Source organism: Natator depressus, chromosome 6 (assembly GCF_965152275.1).
Source record: "Natator depressus isolate rNatDep1 chromosome 6, rNatDep2.hap1, whole genome shotgun sequence".
Lineage (NCBI taxonomy): Eukaryota > Metazoa > Chordata > Testudines > Cheloniidae > Natator > Natator depressus.
The window spans coordinates 113820489-113839283 of NC_134239.1; the positions used below are offsets into that span (position 1 = coordinate 113820489).

At 41.8% G+C, this 18795-nt stretch overlaps 1 protein-coding gene across 1 annotated transcript in view; it reads left to right on the forward strand.

The window, feature by feature from the left end:
• Positions 1–18795, forward strand: part of ADSS1 (adenylosuccinate synthase 1) — a 45374-nt gene that overhangs the window by 19127 nt on the left and 7452 nt on the right. Inside the window, exons 3-12 of the mRNA XM_074956341.1 lie at positions 1394–1456; positions 2226–2276; positions 2666–2732; positions 3052–3159; positions 3533–3614; positions 4451–4577; positions 8517–8671; positions 11002–11126; positions 14559–14656; positions 18251–18400. Coding sequence (XP_074812442.1) covers positions 1394–1456; positions 2226–2276; positions 2666–2732; positions 3052–3159; positions 3533–3614; positions 4451–4577; positions 8517–8671; positions 11002–11126; positions 14559–14656; positions 18251–18400 — 1026 coding nt within the window. The remainder of the gene's footprint in view (positions 1–1393; positions 1457–2225; positions 2277–2665; positions 2733–3051; positions 3160–3532; positions 3615–4450; positions 4578–8516; positions 8672–11001; positions 11127–14558; positions 14657–18250; positions 18401–18795) is intronic.

Here is an 18795-nt window from a genome sequence, read left to right on the forward strand (position 1 = left end):
TGACAAATGTAATTAAAGCTTTTAGAAAAAGTAGATGTCACAGTACACTCCTTATATGAAGTATACCTTACTCTGAGATTTTACAATGTTGTACTAATCAAAATAGCTGCAATTTTCCTTTAACATTACACCAAAAGCAACACTAACATACTGTTATAAGTACTCTAAAGGTTGGCCTGAGTCAGATTACTTAGGGTTGGTCTACACTGGGAATTTACATCAGCGTAGCTAGGTCGCTCAGGGGTGTGAAAAATCCACACCCCTGAACGACGTAGTTAAGCCAACCTAACCCCCAATGTAGACATCAAGTCAACAGAAGAATTCTGCCATTGACCTAGCTACTGCTTCTCATGGAGGTGGATTAGCTAGGGTGATGGGAGAATCCCTCCTGTTGACAAAGGTAGTGCCTGCACTTGAAATGCTACAGCAGCACAGCCCTTAGATCCAATCCCAGATTTTAACTCTTTTCCTGCTCCAAATTTTGGAGGTGCTCAGATTTGTGGTACTGGTTTCAGCCCATCTCTAGTTTCAATACTAAAATATATCAAGTAAAACTTCTGTTTTTCTGGTGACAAATATGGTTGGTTCTGTTTCCAGTTAGTATGGAAAATAACTAATAACCAATCTAGATTTATGCAGAGAAGCAGATACTGCATGTATTTCTGGTGCTTCCAGGAAGAAGCAAGTAGCAGCTGTTTCCAGCCCACCATGTCTCTAATCTTTCCTCATCTCCAGTACACACTGTATTGTTTATGGAACTTAATTTCCAGTTTTAAAGGAAAAAAACATTTCTCATGTATCACAGTAGCTATTTTGAGCTCAGTGTAAAGATATAAGAACTTAAGAGCGGCCATATTGGGTCAGACCAAAGGTCTGTTTAGGCCAGTATCCTGTCTTCCAACAGTGGCCAATGCCAGGTGCCCCAAAGGGAATGAACAGAACAGGTAATCATCAAGTGATCCATCCCCTGTCGCCCATTCCCAAATGCATTGGATAGATGAAGACTTAAATAATATCAGCCATATATGTCCCTGGTGTAAGTCCACTGACTTCTTTGAGCTTACACCAATGTGGAATTGAGGTCCAAAAGCCATTTCAATCAAAAGACTCCATTGACTTCAGTTGGCTTTGAATCAGACCCCAAATTCAGATCTGATGTAAGCAGGTACAATTCTATTGACTTTAGTAGACTTAGCACCTGTTTATACCAAATGTGAATTTGGCTCCAACGGTTCTTAAAACCAATTAATGATGAGCACAGGGTAATCTTCAGTCCTAGGGAAGTTTTAATGAGATTTTTTCAGTACAAAATATGATGTTTACATGAGTCATTTTAAAGGATGGATATTCTATCTCCTGCTTTTTAAAATAAATCTTTTGTGTTTTCCCAAAGGTAATGGGGTGGTTATACATTTACCAGGCTTGTTTGAAGAAGCTGAAAAAAATGAAAAGAAAGGTTTGTGTCAACTAATCTTGTAAATAATTTTTTTATAATGGTAGGTAAATCAAAGTACATTTCAGACCCAGATTTTGACCACTTGCCATAAATATTCTGTGTAGCAATTTTCCAATTTAAAATAATTTAGAGAGCAATCCTGACAAAATACAGTGTGTAAGTGTCTTATGGACAAGTTTTAAAGAACAGTCTCTGAATTCTATGGGGGCAGTTATTTGCTGCAACAAAAGATAAGGTGAAATCCTGGTTCCACTGAAGTCAGTGGCAAAAATCCCATTGACTTCAATAGGCCCAGGATTTCTGTGTCCCAGCTTCTGTGCGGAAATGTTTGTAATTGCAAATTCTATGCTTTGGTGGGAACAAATTGTGGGTACAATTTTTAAAAATTTAGTTAAAGCTTTTTTTCATAGACAGGCAGCACTTTGGAAAAAAAATTAAAGTATCATCATTAGCAACACAGTTAATAGCTTTTGACTTAATTTATAACAAAAATTGAATGTGTGCTACAGTATAATGGGATTATGAAGAATACCTGATACCTTTATCCATACCAAAATCAGAAAGTATTGTCCAGTTGAAAACAGTTGATTGATGTGTTAACCAAGGTGACTTCTACTCCATTTAAAGTAAACTGTACATCTGGATTTGCAATACATTTAACAAGAAAGAGAATTAGAGGAAAGATACAGTAAAACTAAAAGTAAATGCCCAAGTCTGACAACCTCAGTAGAATATAAATCTTAAGTCTTTAATGTATATCTTCTGACAGGTTTAAAGGATTGGGAGAAAAGACTCATCATATCAGATAGAGCACACATTGGTAAGTATTTATCAAAAGAAGATTAAAGCATAGAAAGGACTGATAGGAAACGCAAATGATAGGCCCAACATATGCATTCAAAACTGCTATTTTACCTTGAAAAGGAATCATGTATTTGTATCTAATATTGTTTCTTCCCATGCTGTAGAGAATGAATAAACTTTACCAGTAAGATATTAATAGAATTTATAGTTCCTAATGTGTAGTTCTGCATATTGTTTTCATAATATTCTGTAATACTTCATGTGAGAACAGTGCACATTCAACAATCGCAAAGGCTTTTGGACTTAGCATTAAATTGTAGATACCAGTGTGTTTTGTTTTGTTTTTAAGATGTTTTTCTCCTTCGGTGTCTCATCTTGTTCCTGTGGTTTTCCTTTGCTGTGCAGTGTTTGACTTTCACCAGGCAGTTGATGGACTTCAAGAAGTACAGCGTCAAGCACAAGAGGGAAAAAAGTAATTATATATCAACACCTTTATTACACACACACACCCCTTCTGCCCTGGGGGTTCTTAGCTGAGTTGAGCCAGATCCAAGGATTGAGGCCTTTTCTGCACACAGTGCATAGTAGCAATTATTATGCATGTGTACTGAAGCAGGAAAACTTCAATATCTGTAATAATAAAAAGTTAGAGCTTTATTCATAAAATATTCGTCTCCATTTTGGAACACTTCCCTAATATGTAGTATAATGAAAAGTTTTGATAAAATTCAGTAGCATAAAACATATTTTTATACACACGTTTAGACACACTTTTTTCTTTATTTAATTAGTATTGGTACGACAAAGAAAGGAATTGGACCAACGTATTCTTCCAAAGCTGCACGAACAGGCCTTCGTATTTGTGACCTCCTTTCAGACTTTGATGAATTTTCTTCAAGGTACAATTATTAATACTTCTAAAATAGTCCATCGAGGAATGGTACGTTTTGGATGACAAGTTGGCTTTATAAGGGGACATTTTTAAACTAGTGTGTATGAGTTTGTGTGTAAATCCTTTAAATAAAAAAAATTAAGGAAGTAGGTGGAGGGGAAACTTTAGTAAATATTTATTGTGTGTGTACACAGCTTCCAGTCACTTTAAATGACCAGGGCAAGGATAAACGTTGTTTATACTCGTATGTGAGTCATATGTATTTTCACTGGAGAACCTTTACTATACTTATTTTATGATATAAACTCAATAGTTGCCAAAGATTTTTAAAACAGAAACTACTGAAAGTTCTGCATATACAAGTTTTTGGTATTTTGCAGGTTCAAGAATCTGGCACACCAATACAAGTCAATGTTTCCCACTTTGGAAATAGACACAGAAGGGCAACTGAAAAAACTAAAGGTAAAGATTTAATATTGGGGAAGATTCATATAGTCATAGATTCTAAAGCCAGAAAGGAACACTGTGATCATATATAAAGATGTAAAAAAACCCAAGGTAGAAAAAATGTTAAAATCTAAATCCAGCTGAAAATGTCTCTGAATTATTTCTTATAAAAACTGTAAAACTACAAAAATTGTATAAGAAATTAAAGCATATTGAGGAAATACATACATACATACATCATCATACAACTGATGAATCACAGTAAAATATATATTTTATAATAGAATGCTCTCAGATAAGGAATATTAAAAATAAGTCCTAATAAAAAGAGATGTTCAAAACATAGTTATTATTCTAATGTAATGTGTATCAAGATAAAATGATCATGCTTTATTAAAGAGATCTGAGCAATACAGACTTGAGGTCACTTTTCTTATCCTTCTGCCCGTGACTGAATTCTAGGCTATCTAAGAGACTTCCAGGCCTATTGCAGAACTAGTTTTAGCAATTAGTTGTTGCACAGAGCATCTCTGTCTCATCCATATATTAGTATGGCTAGATTATGTTCTGTTTAAAATATGATGTAGCTGTGCATCATTGCTGCTGAGGTACACAATATAGAAATGGTATACAACATTCTAACAGTAATCGTCTTTTTGGGTGTGTGAGTGATTAGGCACAGTTTTGTTATGGCATGATAACAAATTGTTTTGTTTTCCAGGTAAAATGTAGTTTTGAGGCTGGCATGTTAGAGTCATTTGTGAGTTTTTACAGCTGACCATATTGTTCATTGCTCCAGCCATTCTGGTAGCATTGTTTGGTGAAATGTACATTTATATTGAAACTTTCAGGGATACGCTGAAAAAATAAGACCAATGGTCCGAGATGGTGTTTATTTTATGTATGAAGCTCTTCACGGCTCCCCAAAGAAAATTCTTATTGAAGGTGCCAATGCAGCACTACTTGACATTGACTTTGGTAAGTTACCCTGTAAAGTACGTTTAACTCCTGAGAGATGGCTTGTTTTCATTTGTCTTTGCATCAGCTTTGCTAACAGTAGGAAATCAGAAAAAAAAATCCTCTTATTATATCATTTGGGGATTATTGGGAGAATGGCCAGAACATTATTTCACTTTTCATAATTCTGAACTAAACATTACTGTTCAGGCAAATAGCAGCAGTGCACAAATGCAGTGGCTGATGATTTTACAAGATATGCTAAAGGAGGTGGCTTTGCCTCTGTGGGCCCTTACATCAAATTCTATTATCCTAAATCCAACTGAAGTGAAAGCTTTATCAGGTTCAATATATGTATACTAGCCTGGTGAATAGGGGGAAGTGGTAGATGTGGTATATCTTGACTTTAGTAAGGCTTTTGATACTGTCTCACGTGACTTTCTCATAAACAAACTAGGGAAATACAGCCTAGGTGGAGCTACTATAAGGTGGGTGCATAACTGGTTGGAAAACCCTTCCCAGATAGTAGTTATCAGTGCTTCACAGTCAAGCTGGAAGAGCATATCAGGTGGGGTCCTGCAGGGATCGGTCTTGGGTCCAGTTCTGTTCAATGTCTTCATCAATGATATAGATAATAGCATAGAGAGTACACTTTTAAAGTTTGTGGATGATACCAAGTAGGGAGGGGTTGCAAGTGCTTTGGAGGATAGGATTACAATTCAAAATGGTCTGGACAAACTGGAGAAATGGTCTGAAGTAAAGAGGATAAAATTCAATAAGGACAAATGCAAAGTACTCCACTAAAGAAGGAACAATCAGTTGTACACATACAAAATGGGAAATGACTGTCTAGGAAGGAGTGTTGTGGAAACGGATCTGGGGGTTATAATGGATCGTAAGCTAAATATGACTCAACAGTGCAACGCTGTTGCAAAAATAGCAAACATCATTCTGGGATGTATTAGCAGGAGGGCAAGCAAGACACTAGAAGTGATTCTTCAGCTCTACTCCATGCTGATAAGGTCTCAACTGGAGTAATGTGTTCAGTTCTGGGCACCATATTTCAGGAAAGACATAGACGAATTGGAGACAGTCCAGAGGAGAGTAATAAAAATAATTAAAGGTCTAGAAAATGGGTCTATGAGGAAATATGAAAAAAATGGGTTTGTTTAGTCTGGAGAAGAGAAGACGGAACAGGGACATAACAGTTTTCAAATACATAAAAGGGCGTTAGAAGGAGGAGGGAGAAAAATTGTTCTCGTTAACCTCTGAGGATAGGATAAGAAGCAACGGGATTAAACTGCAGTAAGGGAGGTTTAGGTTGGACATTAGGAAAAACTTCCTAACTGTCAGGGTAGTTAGCACTGGAATAAATTGCCTAGGGAGGTTGTGGAATCTCCATTATTGGAGGTTTTTAAAAGTGGGTTAGAAAAACACTTTTTCAGGGAGATCTAGATAATACTTAGTCTTACCTTGAGTGCAGGGAACTGGGCTAGAAGACCTCCAAGGTCCCTTCCAGTCCTCTGAGACTCTACCTCTGAGGACAAAAGATTGGTGCACTACAGCTAACAAAGAGAAATCTACTTATGTGTATAATCACCTATATTTCTATTGGTAGAAATGTGACAAAGTAAGCTTTAGTAATGAAGAACATGAAATGGGCACTCCCTGGAGAATATCATTCTGCTGGCTATGAAATCTGAGTTGGATACTTCCAATGGGTACAAATCTGGTTCCTATAAGTCTCATGCTTGAGCACAGGAAAAAACACCCGTGCTTCTGACTCTGGTATTCTGAAATGTCAGGGTATTCGTCTCAGCAGGAAGATGCGTAGGAATCCGGAAGAAATGTATCTGATATCACCGCTTCAAAATGCATGTCCTGCTGAGGAGCCAAATGGAGAGAGTAGTCTTCACAACTGTCAAATACCATGTATGAGGAAGCCATATATAATGATACTTCCAAAACCTAACCTTTAGTCTGGTGTGGTGACTGCATGATTAAACCTGTGACAGCTGGCAGAGCTGCAGGTTGGCCTAACTGACTGCAATGATGGTTTGTCTTCAGACTATCGAATCATGGAAATGTAGGGCTGGAAAGGACCTCAAGAAGTCATGAAGTACAGACTCCTGCACTGAGGCAGGACTAAGTAAATCTAGACCATCCCTGACAGGTTTGTCGAACATCTTCTTAAAAACTTCCACTGATGGTGATTCCATAACCTCCCATGGAAGACTATTCCAAAGCCTCAATACCCTTAGAGTTAGAAAGTTTTTCCTAATATCTAACCTAAATCTCCCTCGCTGCAGATTAAGCCCATTGCTTCTTGTCCTACCTTCAGTGGACATGGAGAACAACTGATCACTGTCCTCTTTATAATAGCCCTTAATGTATTCAAAGACTGTTATTAGGTCCCCGCTTTAGTTGTCTTTTCTCAAGACTAAACATGCCCAGTTTTTTTTAACCTTTCTTCATAGGTCAGGTACTATTATAGCTCTATATACTTAGCAATCCATTGGATGGCAGAATCGTAAGTCTGTGTTTAATGTAGCAATATTGTATGTGGACTGCAGATGGCCATGTCCTCTTTTCATCTTTTATGTTTTGTGCTCTATGGCTGAAAGTAGAAGATTCCAAGTGAGATTTTCTGCCCTGTTGATGCACAGAGATCTGCATGCAATGAGGAGGATACATACCATGCATGGGGCAAATCTTCCCTCCTCTTCAAGCTTGCACAGGGGTTACTACTGTCCTTGTACTGTGGAATTGTACTCTGTGAGGGGTTTCTGGTACCCCAGTGTAGAGCGGATTGGGGGTGATCAGCCAATGGTCAGGCAGCAACAAAAAATTATCCTTCTCTTGACCTATGCTGATCTGCCACGTGTATAGCATGGTCACTCAGGCACTGCACCAGTAACAGGATTTGCCTTAAGAGGCTAGAGGAAATCCTGGCCCCATTTCAGTCAGTGGCAGTTTTGCGTGTGTGCATGCATACATACACACACACAGAGGTCTCACTAAAATGCTATTGAGAGTAATTCATGTTCATTGGGAATGAAATTCATCCCAGTGCAGGCAGCCTGTACAATACTCTGTGCACCTGTTATGCTCTAAGATTGATATCCATTGCATCCACATAAAGCCTCTGAGTACTTGGGCTCCATGAGGTTGAAGTGCAGAACAGTAGGGAGGTGAAATCCATGCTCCATTCTAGGGCCAAGGTGTAAGGCAGCTGAATAGCATCCTATAGACTGGGAAAGAAGCTGAAGCCCTCTGCCAGTTGTATAGGACTGTCTGATCCACATAAATGTGACTGTGCAGTCCCTGCTCTTTTGTGGCCTTACAGGCCAGACTGAAGGGGCTGATGTAGACACATGCAACTGCTTCCCCAGCAATTCCACATTGCAGCCCCTAGGCCTGCTTTGAATGTCATCCTGACAGCTAGTCTTAAATGGGATGCAAGAGATGTATGCTTATGACCTTGTGTGGGCCTTTTGCATCGGGATAATTTTCACTGTGAAAGAGCTGTGGTTTTCTTAATTTGGCAGAGCTAACGATTTTGGGCACTCTGAAAGCTGCCTTATATCACATGGAAGCATCAGTCAGTAAAGTTATCTTAATTTGAACAAAGTCACCTTTAAATTTCTAATGAGACTTTAGAGAAAAAAATTATACAACTGAAGCTACTCTGATCACCAAGTGGGAGTGTTAAGGGAGCAGAGCTCAGCTTTCTCTGCTAAATTGCTACCCCTCCTCACCTTGGGGTAAACAGCACTTCTCCCTCCTCCTTGACTGGTGTGGTGAGAGCTTCTCCTATAGAGTCAATCTAATTTAGCAACCGGTGGTAACCATGTGAAGTTACAAATGCAAGCCCATCTTTGATTAATACAAGGAAAGGTAGCCTTTGTTTTCCATCACCATGGAAACAAGGTTGTGCTGTTTTGTTTTGTTTTTTGGCAGGCACGTACCCATTTGTGACATCATCAAACTGTACTGTGGGTGGTGTATGCACTGGACTTGGTGTTCCTCCTCAGAACATTGGTGAAGTATATGGTGTGGTGAAGGCATACACTACTAGAGTGGGAATTGGAGCCTTTCCCACTGAGCAGATAAACGTAGGTTTAACATTACATTACAGTAACCGAGAAATAAGGTCAATGGGATAGAATGTTGTAACAGGATAATGGTCTCCTGCTGACACATAAATGCCAAGGCAATGTCAAGGGACCACATTCATCCCTAGTGTAACTCAGTTGAAGGCAGCCTGAGATGTTTTTTGCAAAGCAGACAACACTGATGTGATGGCATTCTATTACAATCTCTGTACCTGTCATAACAAATTACAGATATAAATGTCTTCCATTGTTGTATGCTGTGTTGTTGTAGCCATGTTGCTCCCAGAATATTAGAGAGACAAGGTGGGTGAGGTAATAGCTTTTATTGGACCAACTTTTGCTGGTGAGAGAGACAAGCTTTCAAACTTACACAAAGCTCTTCTTCAGGTCTGGGAAACGTACTCAGAGTGTCACAGCTAAATAAAAGGTGGAACAGATTTTTTTTTTAGCACACCCATAACGGGTATCATCAAACAACTACAACCCATACCCGATGGGGATCCCATCTGGAAAGAAATCTTTCCTGAACCCCCTCTTCTGGCCTTCAGACAACCCCTCAACCTCTTCAAGCTCATCATCAGAAGCAAGCTCCCCATAGACCAGGACACACCAACTCAAAGCGGCACCAGACCCTGCCAGAACAACAGATGCAAAACCTGCAGATATTTCTCCACTGCTACAATGATCAACAGCCCCCACAACACATCTTTCAAGAACAGTGGGTCCTACACGTGCCTATCACAACATGTGGTGTATCTTAACTGCCCAAATAGCAACCATGCGCATGAAACTAGGCAATCACTACACTCTCAGATGAGCGCACATAGGAAAATGATAAAAGACAAGAATACCACATCACCTGTTTGATGAACACTTTTAACAAAGCAATTACTCTATATCTGACCTTTCAGACCTTATCCTCAAAGGAACACTCAAAAGACAAGCCTTTTTGAAAGCTTTTGGGAGCTTACATTCATAATTTCGCTAGACACTAAAAATCATGGACTGGATAGAGACACTAGATATGGCTTATTACAACAATCTATAACCCCCTAACAGCCCCTCCCTCCTTTCTTCCGTATGACTGGAGGAGTATTAATGGGCCACTTCACCTTGAGTTGTCCCTTGCAATATGTGTTAAATACTTATGCTAAACCATCTTGTACTTAGCTGTGACACTCTACTGAAGTTTCCCAGACCTAAAGCTTGTAAGCTTGTGAGCTTGTCCTCTCACCAACAAACGTAGATACAATAAAAGATATTACCTCACCCACCTTATCTCTCCAGTATAAATGTCATCATTTTATCTCATGGCTATTGGTGCAGTTACACTGGCAATTGTTTGTTGTTGCCAGAACCTCCAGCCTTCACTCAGGCAAAACTCGTTGCTTCACTAGGAATTTTGTCCGTATAAGAACTTGGGAACTGCAGGTTATAGTCTTGTGTTATTAACGATATGATGTATTCTGAATGATTTATAGAATAGACCAGTTTGTGCTTCAGCCAATCATGCAAAAACTTCTTGATTAAAAATGGAGAGTGGGTAGGGTTTTTAAATGTATATTGTACCTTCGTTATCAGTAAACTGGATGGCTCAGGAGAATAATGATGAGATATGCATCCATAAACTTCGAGGTCTCTGGTCTGAATCCTCTTTAATGTTACAGTGACTAAATCTAATGGATGCAATGAAATGAATTGGTGGTCTGGTTCAGTTCCTCATGGGAAGGTTTTTCTCTTCTTTTTGTTCGCATAACAAAAATTGCCATCCCAATGGGCACCAGCTGGCACTTTTAGTTATTTGTATTATTATAATGACACTTTTTATTAATATTTATTATTTGTATTATCATAATGCCCAGGAGCCCCAGTCATGGACCAGGACCCCATTGTGCTAGGCTCTGTGAAATACAGAACAAAAAGATCGTTGCTGCCCCAAAGAGCTTACGGTCTAAGACAAAAAAGGCACAACCCCTCCTGCAAACCACCAGTTGGAAACAGACATACTGATGGGGGAGTGCAAGGAAATAAACTCTTAAGAGAGAAATCAGGGGCTGAATTGCTAAGAAGATTTTCTTATCATATGAAGGGGAAATAGGGGCTCCTCCAAAATAAGAACCAGTCATACTGAAGCATATTGAGGCACATTGTGGGAAAAGTCATACTGTTGATGCTGTACTGTACCAGTTTCTGTGGATAGGGGCATTAGTTTCAACTGAAGTCCCCTTTTAAGAGAACTAAGCTTTACTTTAAAAAAAATTGATTTGACAGGCTGAGGTTTGTTACCTCTGTTGTTGAAACACCATCGATGTCTCTTTATCTTCCTGTAGGAAAATGGAGACCTCTTGCAGTCCCGAGGCCATGAATGGGGAGTAACCACAGGCCGGAAAAGGCGCTGTGGCTGGTTAGACCTTGTCATTTTGAGATACGCTCAGATGATCAATGGATTCACTGCGTAAGCATCACAGATTTTGCGCTACATATGGAACAGATAATTTTGTTTTTCACAAAATAAAATATGTAGGTCACGTTAATATCAGTGCAGTTAAGTGTTACATTTTATGCAAAAATGCAATAAAATATTGTCATAGGGAAAATAATCTCAGACTGCTACCTAAATGCCCATGAAATGCAAATATGTGTATTCTTAGAGCTAGAGACTTTGTGTGATATGATGACATTCTGATACAAATACTCATTTGCTCTGCACCAAATGACTGATGTCGAACATATCAGTGTATCAGAGTTTGCTGCAGCCGTTCTTCAGTCTGTCATTCTTTACCTAATGCATTCAGAAAGACTCCCATTGACTCCAGCAAACATTGGATTGGTCCATTAGAGTGCCTGGCAAAGATCCACAGGATCTGTGCGATGACCCAGCTTTCAAACAGTCTCTTGGCCATCAGTGCACCAGGCCCCCAAAGGTCCCACTTTTCCTTAAGGGTAGGCCACGCAGACTCAGCATCTCTAAAATGGAGCCTCTGGGCTGCAGCATTCTTGCTTCTCACTGAGAGCTCTCCCCATTGAGCCCAACTCGGAGAGACTCGTGTTCAGGGACGTGCACCCTCTTCAGGGGTCAATGCACGAGAATTTGCAGTGTCTCCAGGTAGCATTTTCAAAACAGAGTAGGGTTTATTAGTGAACTGGAACACAGCATTGGGAAGTCCTGAGGTTTGCACAGAGAAGCAAATGTTAAGGCATAGTTCATACTGGCCAATTCCAGGGCTCCCTCTTAAGCCATATAACTATAGGAACCATCTCTGTTTCCTTTCCCTATCTCGGTCCCTTTTTCATAGGCTATATCTACACTAGCACTTTTATTGGTCAGGGGTGTGAAAAAAACACCCCCGACCCACATAAGTTTCATTGAAAGAAGTGCTGGTGTGAACAGCGCTATATTGGCAGGAGATGCTCTCCCCCAAACATAGCTACCACCGCTCCTTGGGGTGGTTTAATTATGCCGATGGGAGTGCTCTCTCCAGTCAGCATAGAGCAGCTACATGGGAGACCTTACAGTGGTGTGGCTGCAGCGGTATAGCTGTGCCACTGTAAGGTCTGTAGTGTAGGCGTAGCCTTGGTCCCAGGTAGGAGCTCTGAATCTCTCTGTGACCCCAGTTCCTATCACCCCCTCTGGTCACCATCCTGCATTGTTTTCCTGCTGAGTTCATGTGTGCTCCAACCAGTCAAGCTAAGAGCCTCCTGTTAAGTGTCAGTTGTTCAGTCCTTGGGGTTTCCATTCTCTCTGTAGGGCCTTCCATTGATATGGGTTGGTCCCAGCCAGTCCTCAATGCGGAACTTCCCAAACTTTTTGCTGGCACAACCCCATTTTAATGAAGTATTTCCTGCTGAGACCCCAGACAGCATGGACGATGCCATTTTGAAAAGCAAAATGGCATCCTCCATACACTAGGGATCACCGCAACCCCATCTGCTGCTGATGCAACCCCATTTGGGGTCGTGACCCAGTTTGGGAACCACTGCCTTAACGACCCATTCATATCATCCCAGACAGCTATGCCACTGTAGTGCTGTAGTGTAGACACTTGCTACAGTTACAAAAGTCATTCTTCCATTGCTGTAGTAAATCCCACCCCCTACCCCCAAGAGGCAGTAGCTCTGTCGACAGAAGAATTCTTCTTTTGACCTAGTGATGCCTATACTGGGGCTTAGGTCAGCTTTACTATGTCTCTAAAGGGGTGTGAAAACATAGATTTTTATCAGTCATGAAACAAACATGAAACAATCTTTCTGCAGTAACTTATCTGAATGTTTTGTAAAATTAGTGTTTACCCAAGGCCCTATGTTGTTTTAACTTCTGCATCTCCATTCTTTGTAGAAGTGACATTAAAGAGCTATAGTCTGTTTCCTTTTCAGTTACATGGAATTACTGTTTTCCCCATCAGCAAAACTATGTTAATCCTGGGGACTTTGGCTCAGATCCTCAAAGGAACTTAGACTTCTAATTTCAATTGATTTCAGTGGAAGTAAGGAGCCTAAATACTTTTGATGATTTGGGCCCTTGACACCTAAGCAACAATGGGAGGTGTATGCCAGTGGCTCTCAACCTATCCAGACAACTGTACCCCTTTTCGGGAATCTGATTTGTCTTGCATACCCCAAGTTTCACCTCATTTAAAAAGTACTTGCTTACAAAACCAGACACAAAAATACGTACGTGTCACAGCACACTATTACTGAAAAATGACTTACCTTCTCCTCTTTACTATATAATTATAAAATAACTCAATCAGAATATAAATATTGTACTTATATTTCATAGTATATAGAGCAGTATAAACAAGTCATACGAAATTTTAGTTTGTATTTACTGCACTAGTCCTTTTTACATATCCTGTTGTAAAACTATGCAAATATCTAGATGAGTTGATGTACCCCCGGAAGACTGCTGTGTATTCCTGGTTGAAAAGTTGGAACCACTGATATATGCCATGAATGAGGCAAAGAACAGCAGCCCTGTGCATCTCTTTCCAAATTTTTAATGACTCCTTCATCCTCCCAAAGTCAATCTAACATTGAAAACATGCGTATGTCTGGCCAGATCCTTAGATGAGTGATGCAAATATCAGTGGAGCTACACTGATAGCTACCTGCTGAGGATCAGGCATGTTTGTTTTTAGAGATATTTGGGTACCGTTTTCAAGTGCAGTTCTACTTCGAAAAGTGACTCTGCAAAAACAGCACCTTAAGATTCCACTATTTATCCCTTTATGATTTCTACATGAACTGTGTTTTGTAAAAGATAGCCAGGCTGTCAATTAAATAAACTAACTCATCTAGGGATCTGGAAGTCAAGCTGGGATCTTTCCTGACTGCATATCATCATCAGTAATAAAGGTTCTGTAGGCCAAATTATGCCATCAGTGGGTTTACACAGGGCTAAGTGCTTGGCCCTGTAACTGGAACTTATTAAACAATTCTGTTGAGGCAGAAGAAAAAATAGAACTCAGCTCTTTTTCTCTTAGCCTTGTTAGTTCTGCAAGGATAATGTGAGTAAACAGTAGTACCACTAAGGTAAGAAGATGTGCATCTTAATACAGTGACTACGCCTGATAGTTAAAAGTGCCGTTTCACATAATCACTTTTCAGTGCATAATTGCATTTTAAAGGATGTGATTGAACACACTGTTGTTCACCTATATGAGCAGGCAAATGTGTGGAAGTAAAACATGGTAATTTGGTCATCACAGAGGCATGAATTCAATTAACAAAGTTCATATTCTAATATGTCTGAATTTTCCTTTATACTGGGTTGGCTGAACTTGGTCTATGAGTACAGGAGTAGAAAAAGCAGGTGGAAGGGATTAAAGAAGACGATGATAGAAGGATTCAACTTATGTGTAACTTTATCCAATGTTTTTCTGGACAGTCTGGCATTAACAAAACTGGATATTCTGGATGTCCTTGATGAGATTAAAATCGGTGTTGCTTACAAACTGTCTGGAAAAAGAATTCCATATTTTCCAGGTATGTTTTTAAAAAAAAGTCTTGGTGATCACTTCTTTCTTTTCTGTTAAGTATTTTGTACTTAAAAGCCAGACCTGATTCTCTGTTGCCCAGCACTTTGTAGGAACTTACACCGAAGCAAAGTGGTGTAAAACACTTCCACCAGATCAGAATAGTAGAGTTTTACTATCACTTCGTACAGGTGTAAATGACTCCAAGATATAGGACAATGGAGAATCAGGCTGTGTATACACATTGATATTGGATTTTTTGTTTTTGTTTTGGGGTGTTTGTTCGTTACATTTTAATCTCTGATGAACGAGGGCTGCAGTCTCAGGAGTATGTCAATGAAATCATGCTTCGCAAAGGAAAAGTAAAGGGAGTATTGTTATGTTGTAAAAGCTGAGACACGGACACAAACAGCTTTGCTGTCTTTGCAGAGTGCCAGTATAATTAGCAGCAATTGACATTTTAGTTCATAAAAAGATACAGTCCATTTCAATACATGTTAAAACTTTTTTGACTTTTGTTTAAAATAACATGGGATTTCAGATGTTAGGACTCTTACTGGTCTAATGATAGCCTACCCCATAATGCTTTGCAGCTTTTCATGCTCTGATTTTCTTACCCAAATGGTGTTCTCCAAGCCTGAGGATCCCTCCTATTTTTTCACTTTTACTCCTCCCTCTCCGAGGCCCTGCATTGTGCCAAAGTATCCTTGGGTAGGGATTTCAAGGCAGCCTAAGGGAGTTAGATGCTCAGCTCCCATTGAATTTTAAGCTGGAGGGCTTCCTCTGGAGGCTCTCTGTTTAACTTCTAAGTTGATTAGAATGGCTACAGTAAGTAGACTCCTTTCCCCCATGAGCTATGTTTACTGTTCCCAAGGGTGGCCAACCTGAGCCTGAGAAGGAGCCAGAATTTACCAATGTACATTGCCAAAGAGCCACAGTAATATATCAGCAGCCCCCCATCAGCCTCCTGCCCCCGCTCCCAGCACCTCCTGCCCACTGGCAGCCCTGCTAATCAGTGCCTCCCCCTCCCTCCCTGCACCTCCCAATCAGCTGTTTCACGGCATGCAGGAGGCTCTGGGGGGGGGGCGGGAAGGGGAGGAGCGAGGGCACCACAGGCTCAGGAGAGGAGGTGGGAAGGGGTGGAGGGGGGGCAGGGCCTGGTGGCAGAGCCAGAGGTTGAGCAGTGAGCACCCCCTGGCACATTGGAAAGATGGCACCTGCAGCTCCAGTCCCGGAGTTGGTGCCTATACAAGGAGCCGCATATTAACTTCTGAAGAGCCGCATTTGGCTCCAGAGCCACAGGTTGGCCACCCCTGACTGTTCCCATGCCCTGCTGATGTCACGCCTGAGAATAGACAAGACTCACTTGTAGTCAATACGAACTTGCTATTTTTATTCAGACTGCTGCACACAGTGACCCTGTAGCTTCCCCTGGCTCTCTAGTTGCCAAACTAAGGGCTTGGCTACACTTGCAAGTTAGAGCACTTTAAAGCAGCCCTAACTCATGACCCGTCCAGACTGCCAAGGCACTTAGAGCGCCTGGACTCTGCAGCTGGAGCGCTCCTGGTAATCCACCTCCATGAGAAGCATAACGCTTGCTGCGCCTCGGCTGTAACGCCCCAGCGTCAGTGTGAACAAGGTATTGCATTACTGCGCTCTGATCGGCCTCCAGAAAGGTCCCATAATCCCCTTACATCAAGTGGCCACTCTTGTCATTGTTTTGGAATCGGCTATAGGAATGAGGCTATGCCCTTTCAAAGCTCCGTTTCTGACAGCCAGCTGCTTATCTGCTCCAGGACAAAGCAACCACTGGTGTGGAATGTTGCTTGCTGTGAGTGTGTGAGAGAGAGAGGTGGAGGAGAGGAGGGGTCTGCTGCTGTCTGAACTTACAAGACAGAATGCTGACATGCTCTCAGCCCCCTCAAAACCCACTCTCTCTCCCCCCACATACACACAACACACTCCCTGTCACACTCCCCCCTCCCCCCCGCATTTGAAAAGCACGTTGCAGCCACTTGCATGCTGGGATAGTTGCCACAATGCAGTGCTCTCTGTGGCGTTGCAAGAGCTGCTAATGTGGCCATGCCAGTGCTCTTGAATCTGACAGTGTGTACACATGGCAGCGCTTTCCCTACTGCGCTCTCCAAGGGCTGGTTTAACTCACAGAGCTCTACATCTGCAAGTGTAGCCATGCCCTAACTAAACAGCCTATGCCTAATGACACAACACAGGGTTTCCCTAACTTACGCAAGGTCACTTACTGCTCTGACTGCTTGCCTACACTGAGCAGTCATGGAAGAGTCCACTGATCAAACCACAATGGCCTAAGGCTCTGCCAGTGCTAGACCTTTGGGTCAAAAATTTCCCACCATTTCAACTAGTTCAGCTCCATGGGTGGTAGCGATGGTGAGAGTTCTGTGTGGAAGGGGCTGCCTGCAGCTGCCAGCATTTTAACCACTGTGTTATTTAACTCTGTCCTAGAGATGAGACACTGGTTAATGTGCTGGCTCCCATTTTTGCTACCACTTGTACAGTTGAACTCATTAAAAAAAACAAACAGAAAAAGCTTCTGTAGATAAGGCCTAAAATAATTGTTTCCTTATTTTCCTAAAAATATTAGTCTCATTAGTATAGCTCTATATATAGCATCACAGGGTACTGAGGAAATGAAACCAAATGAACTGGATCCTTTTCATCAGAATGGTCTTACTCTGTAAGACTGAGGCTTGGTCTACACTACAGACCTAGATTGACATAAGCTGCTAGCTATGTCAGTGTCTACACTACAGCCTTGCTTCCGCCGCTGTAAGTGCACTACTACACCGACATAATAACTCCACCTCCGCGAGAGGTGTAGGGCTTATGTTGGTCTAGTTAGGCAATGCAGTGTCTGTGTAGACACTGCATTCCTTACATCAGCTGTTGGCTGTACCCAGCCGGGCTCCTGCCCGGTCTCCGCTCCAAGCCGGGCTGCCACCCAAGTTCCTGGCTTGGGCTGCAGCCCAGGCTCCCCACTGGGAGCCCTGCTGCCCCACCTCCCTGCCCCTGGGTCCCAGCTCCCCGCTGGGGACACGGCAGCCGACCTAACTCTGGGTGGCAATATCCCTGCCAGAGGTGATAAGCCCCAGGCGCTGCCCCCAGTTCCCGGCTGAGAGCAGGGAGGCGAGAAGCCCAGGAGGCAGCTGGGCTCCTGGCGGGGAGCTGAGCAGAGCTGAGTGCCCTGGCTCTCAGCCCCCCCCGCCCCCCCTCCCCCCCCACACACACTGCCCCTCTTCACTCGGTGGAAGCGCTCCTGGTGAGGAAGGAGGGTAGTGTGGACATCAGCCACCGCATTAATTACTGCTGTGGCTGTAAGTCAATCTAACGTGGGTCAACTTAAGTTTGTAGTGTAGACATGCTCTCAGTTTGTCTTTGGATATACAGACAACAACAGTACTAGTAAATAGAATGAACTGATGGCTCAACGTTATAAATGTTCCTGTTTCATGTCATTATTTTCATTTTTTTAAACATTCATTAAAATTTTCCTGCTCAAGATCTATAGATATCATCTTTTAAAGTGGAACTATTGTATTCATACATGTGGCTAACTGTGCTTTCACAGCTAATCAGGAGATACTGCAGAAGGTGGAAGTAGAGTATGAAACAATGCCTGGGTGGAAGACTGACACGACTGGGGCGAGGAAATGGGAGGATCTCCCACCCAAGGCACAAAATTATATTCGATGTGTGGAAAACCATGTTGGAGTGCCAGGTAAATGTCTCTTCACCTGTGCTCATGGATAGGCCATGGCATGTACATGAGGCTGTGAATGAATACTCAACCTGCTAGCCAGTATAGAGCTTTGATGGGGCCCAAAGCAGTGGAGATACCAGAATTGGGAGGCAGGTGGGAGATCTCAACCAGAAGCAGCTCGGGCAGCATGCTGTGTTCTCGCTCTCTCTGCTTCCCCCTTCCTCCCACTTGTCTTCAGCTTATGCATGTGGGGGGAGGTTGCTTTTCTTTCCCTTCCCTCCAACCCCCTTCCTTGTGCTTCAGGGTGTGTGTGTGTGAGGGAGGAAGGGTATCACATACTGAGTCAGGTATTAGAGATTGTCCCACCCACTGCTGCTGCTAATGGTGGTGGGGATGGTAATGGGACCATGGGA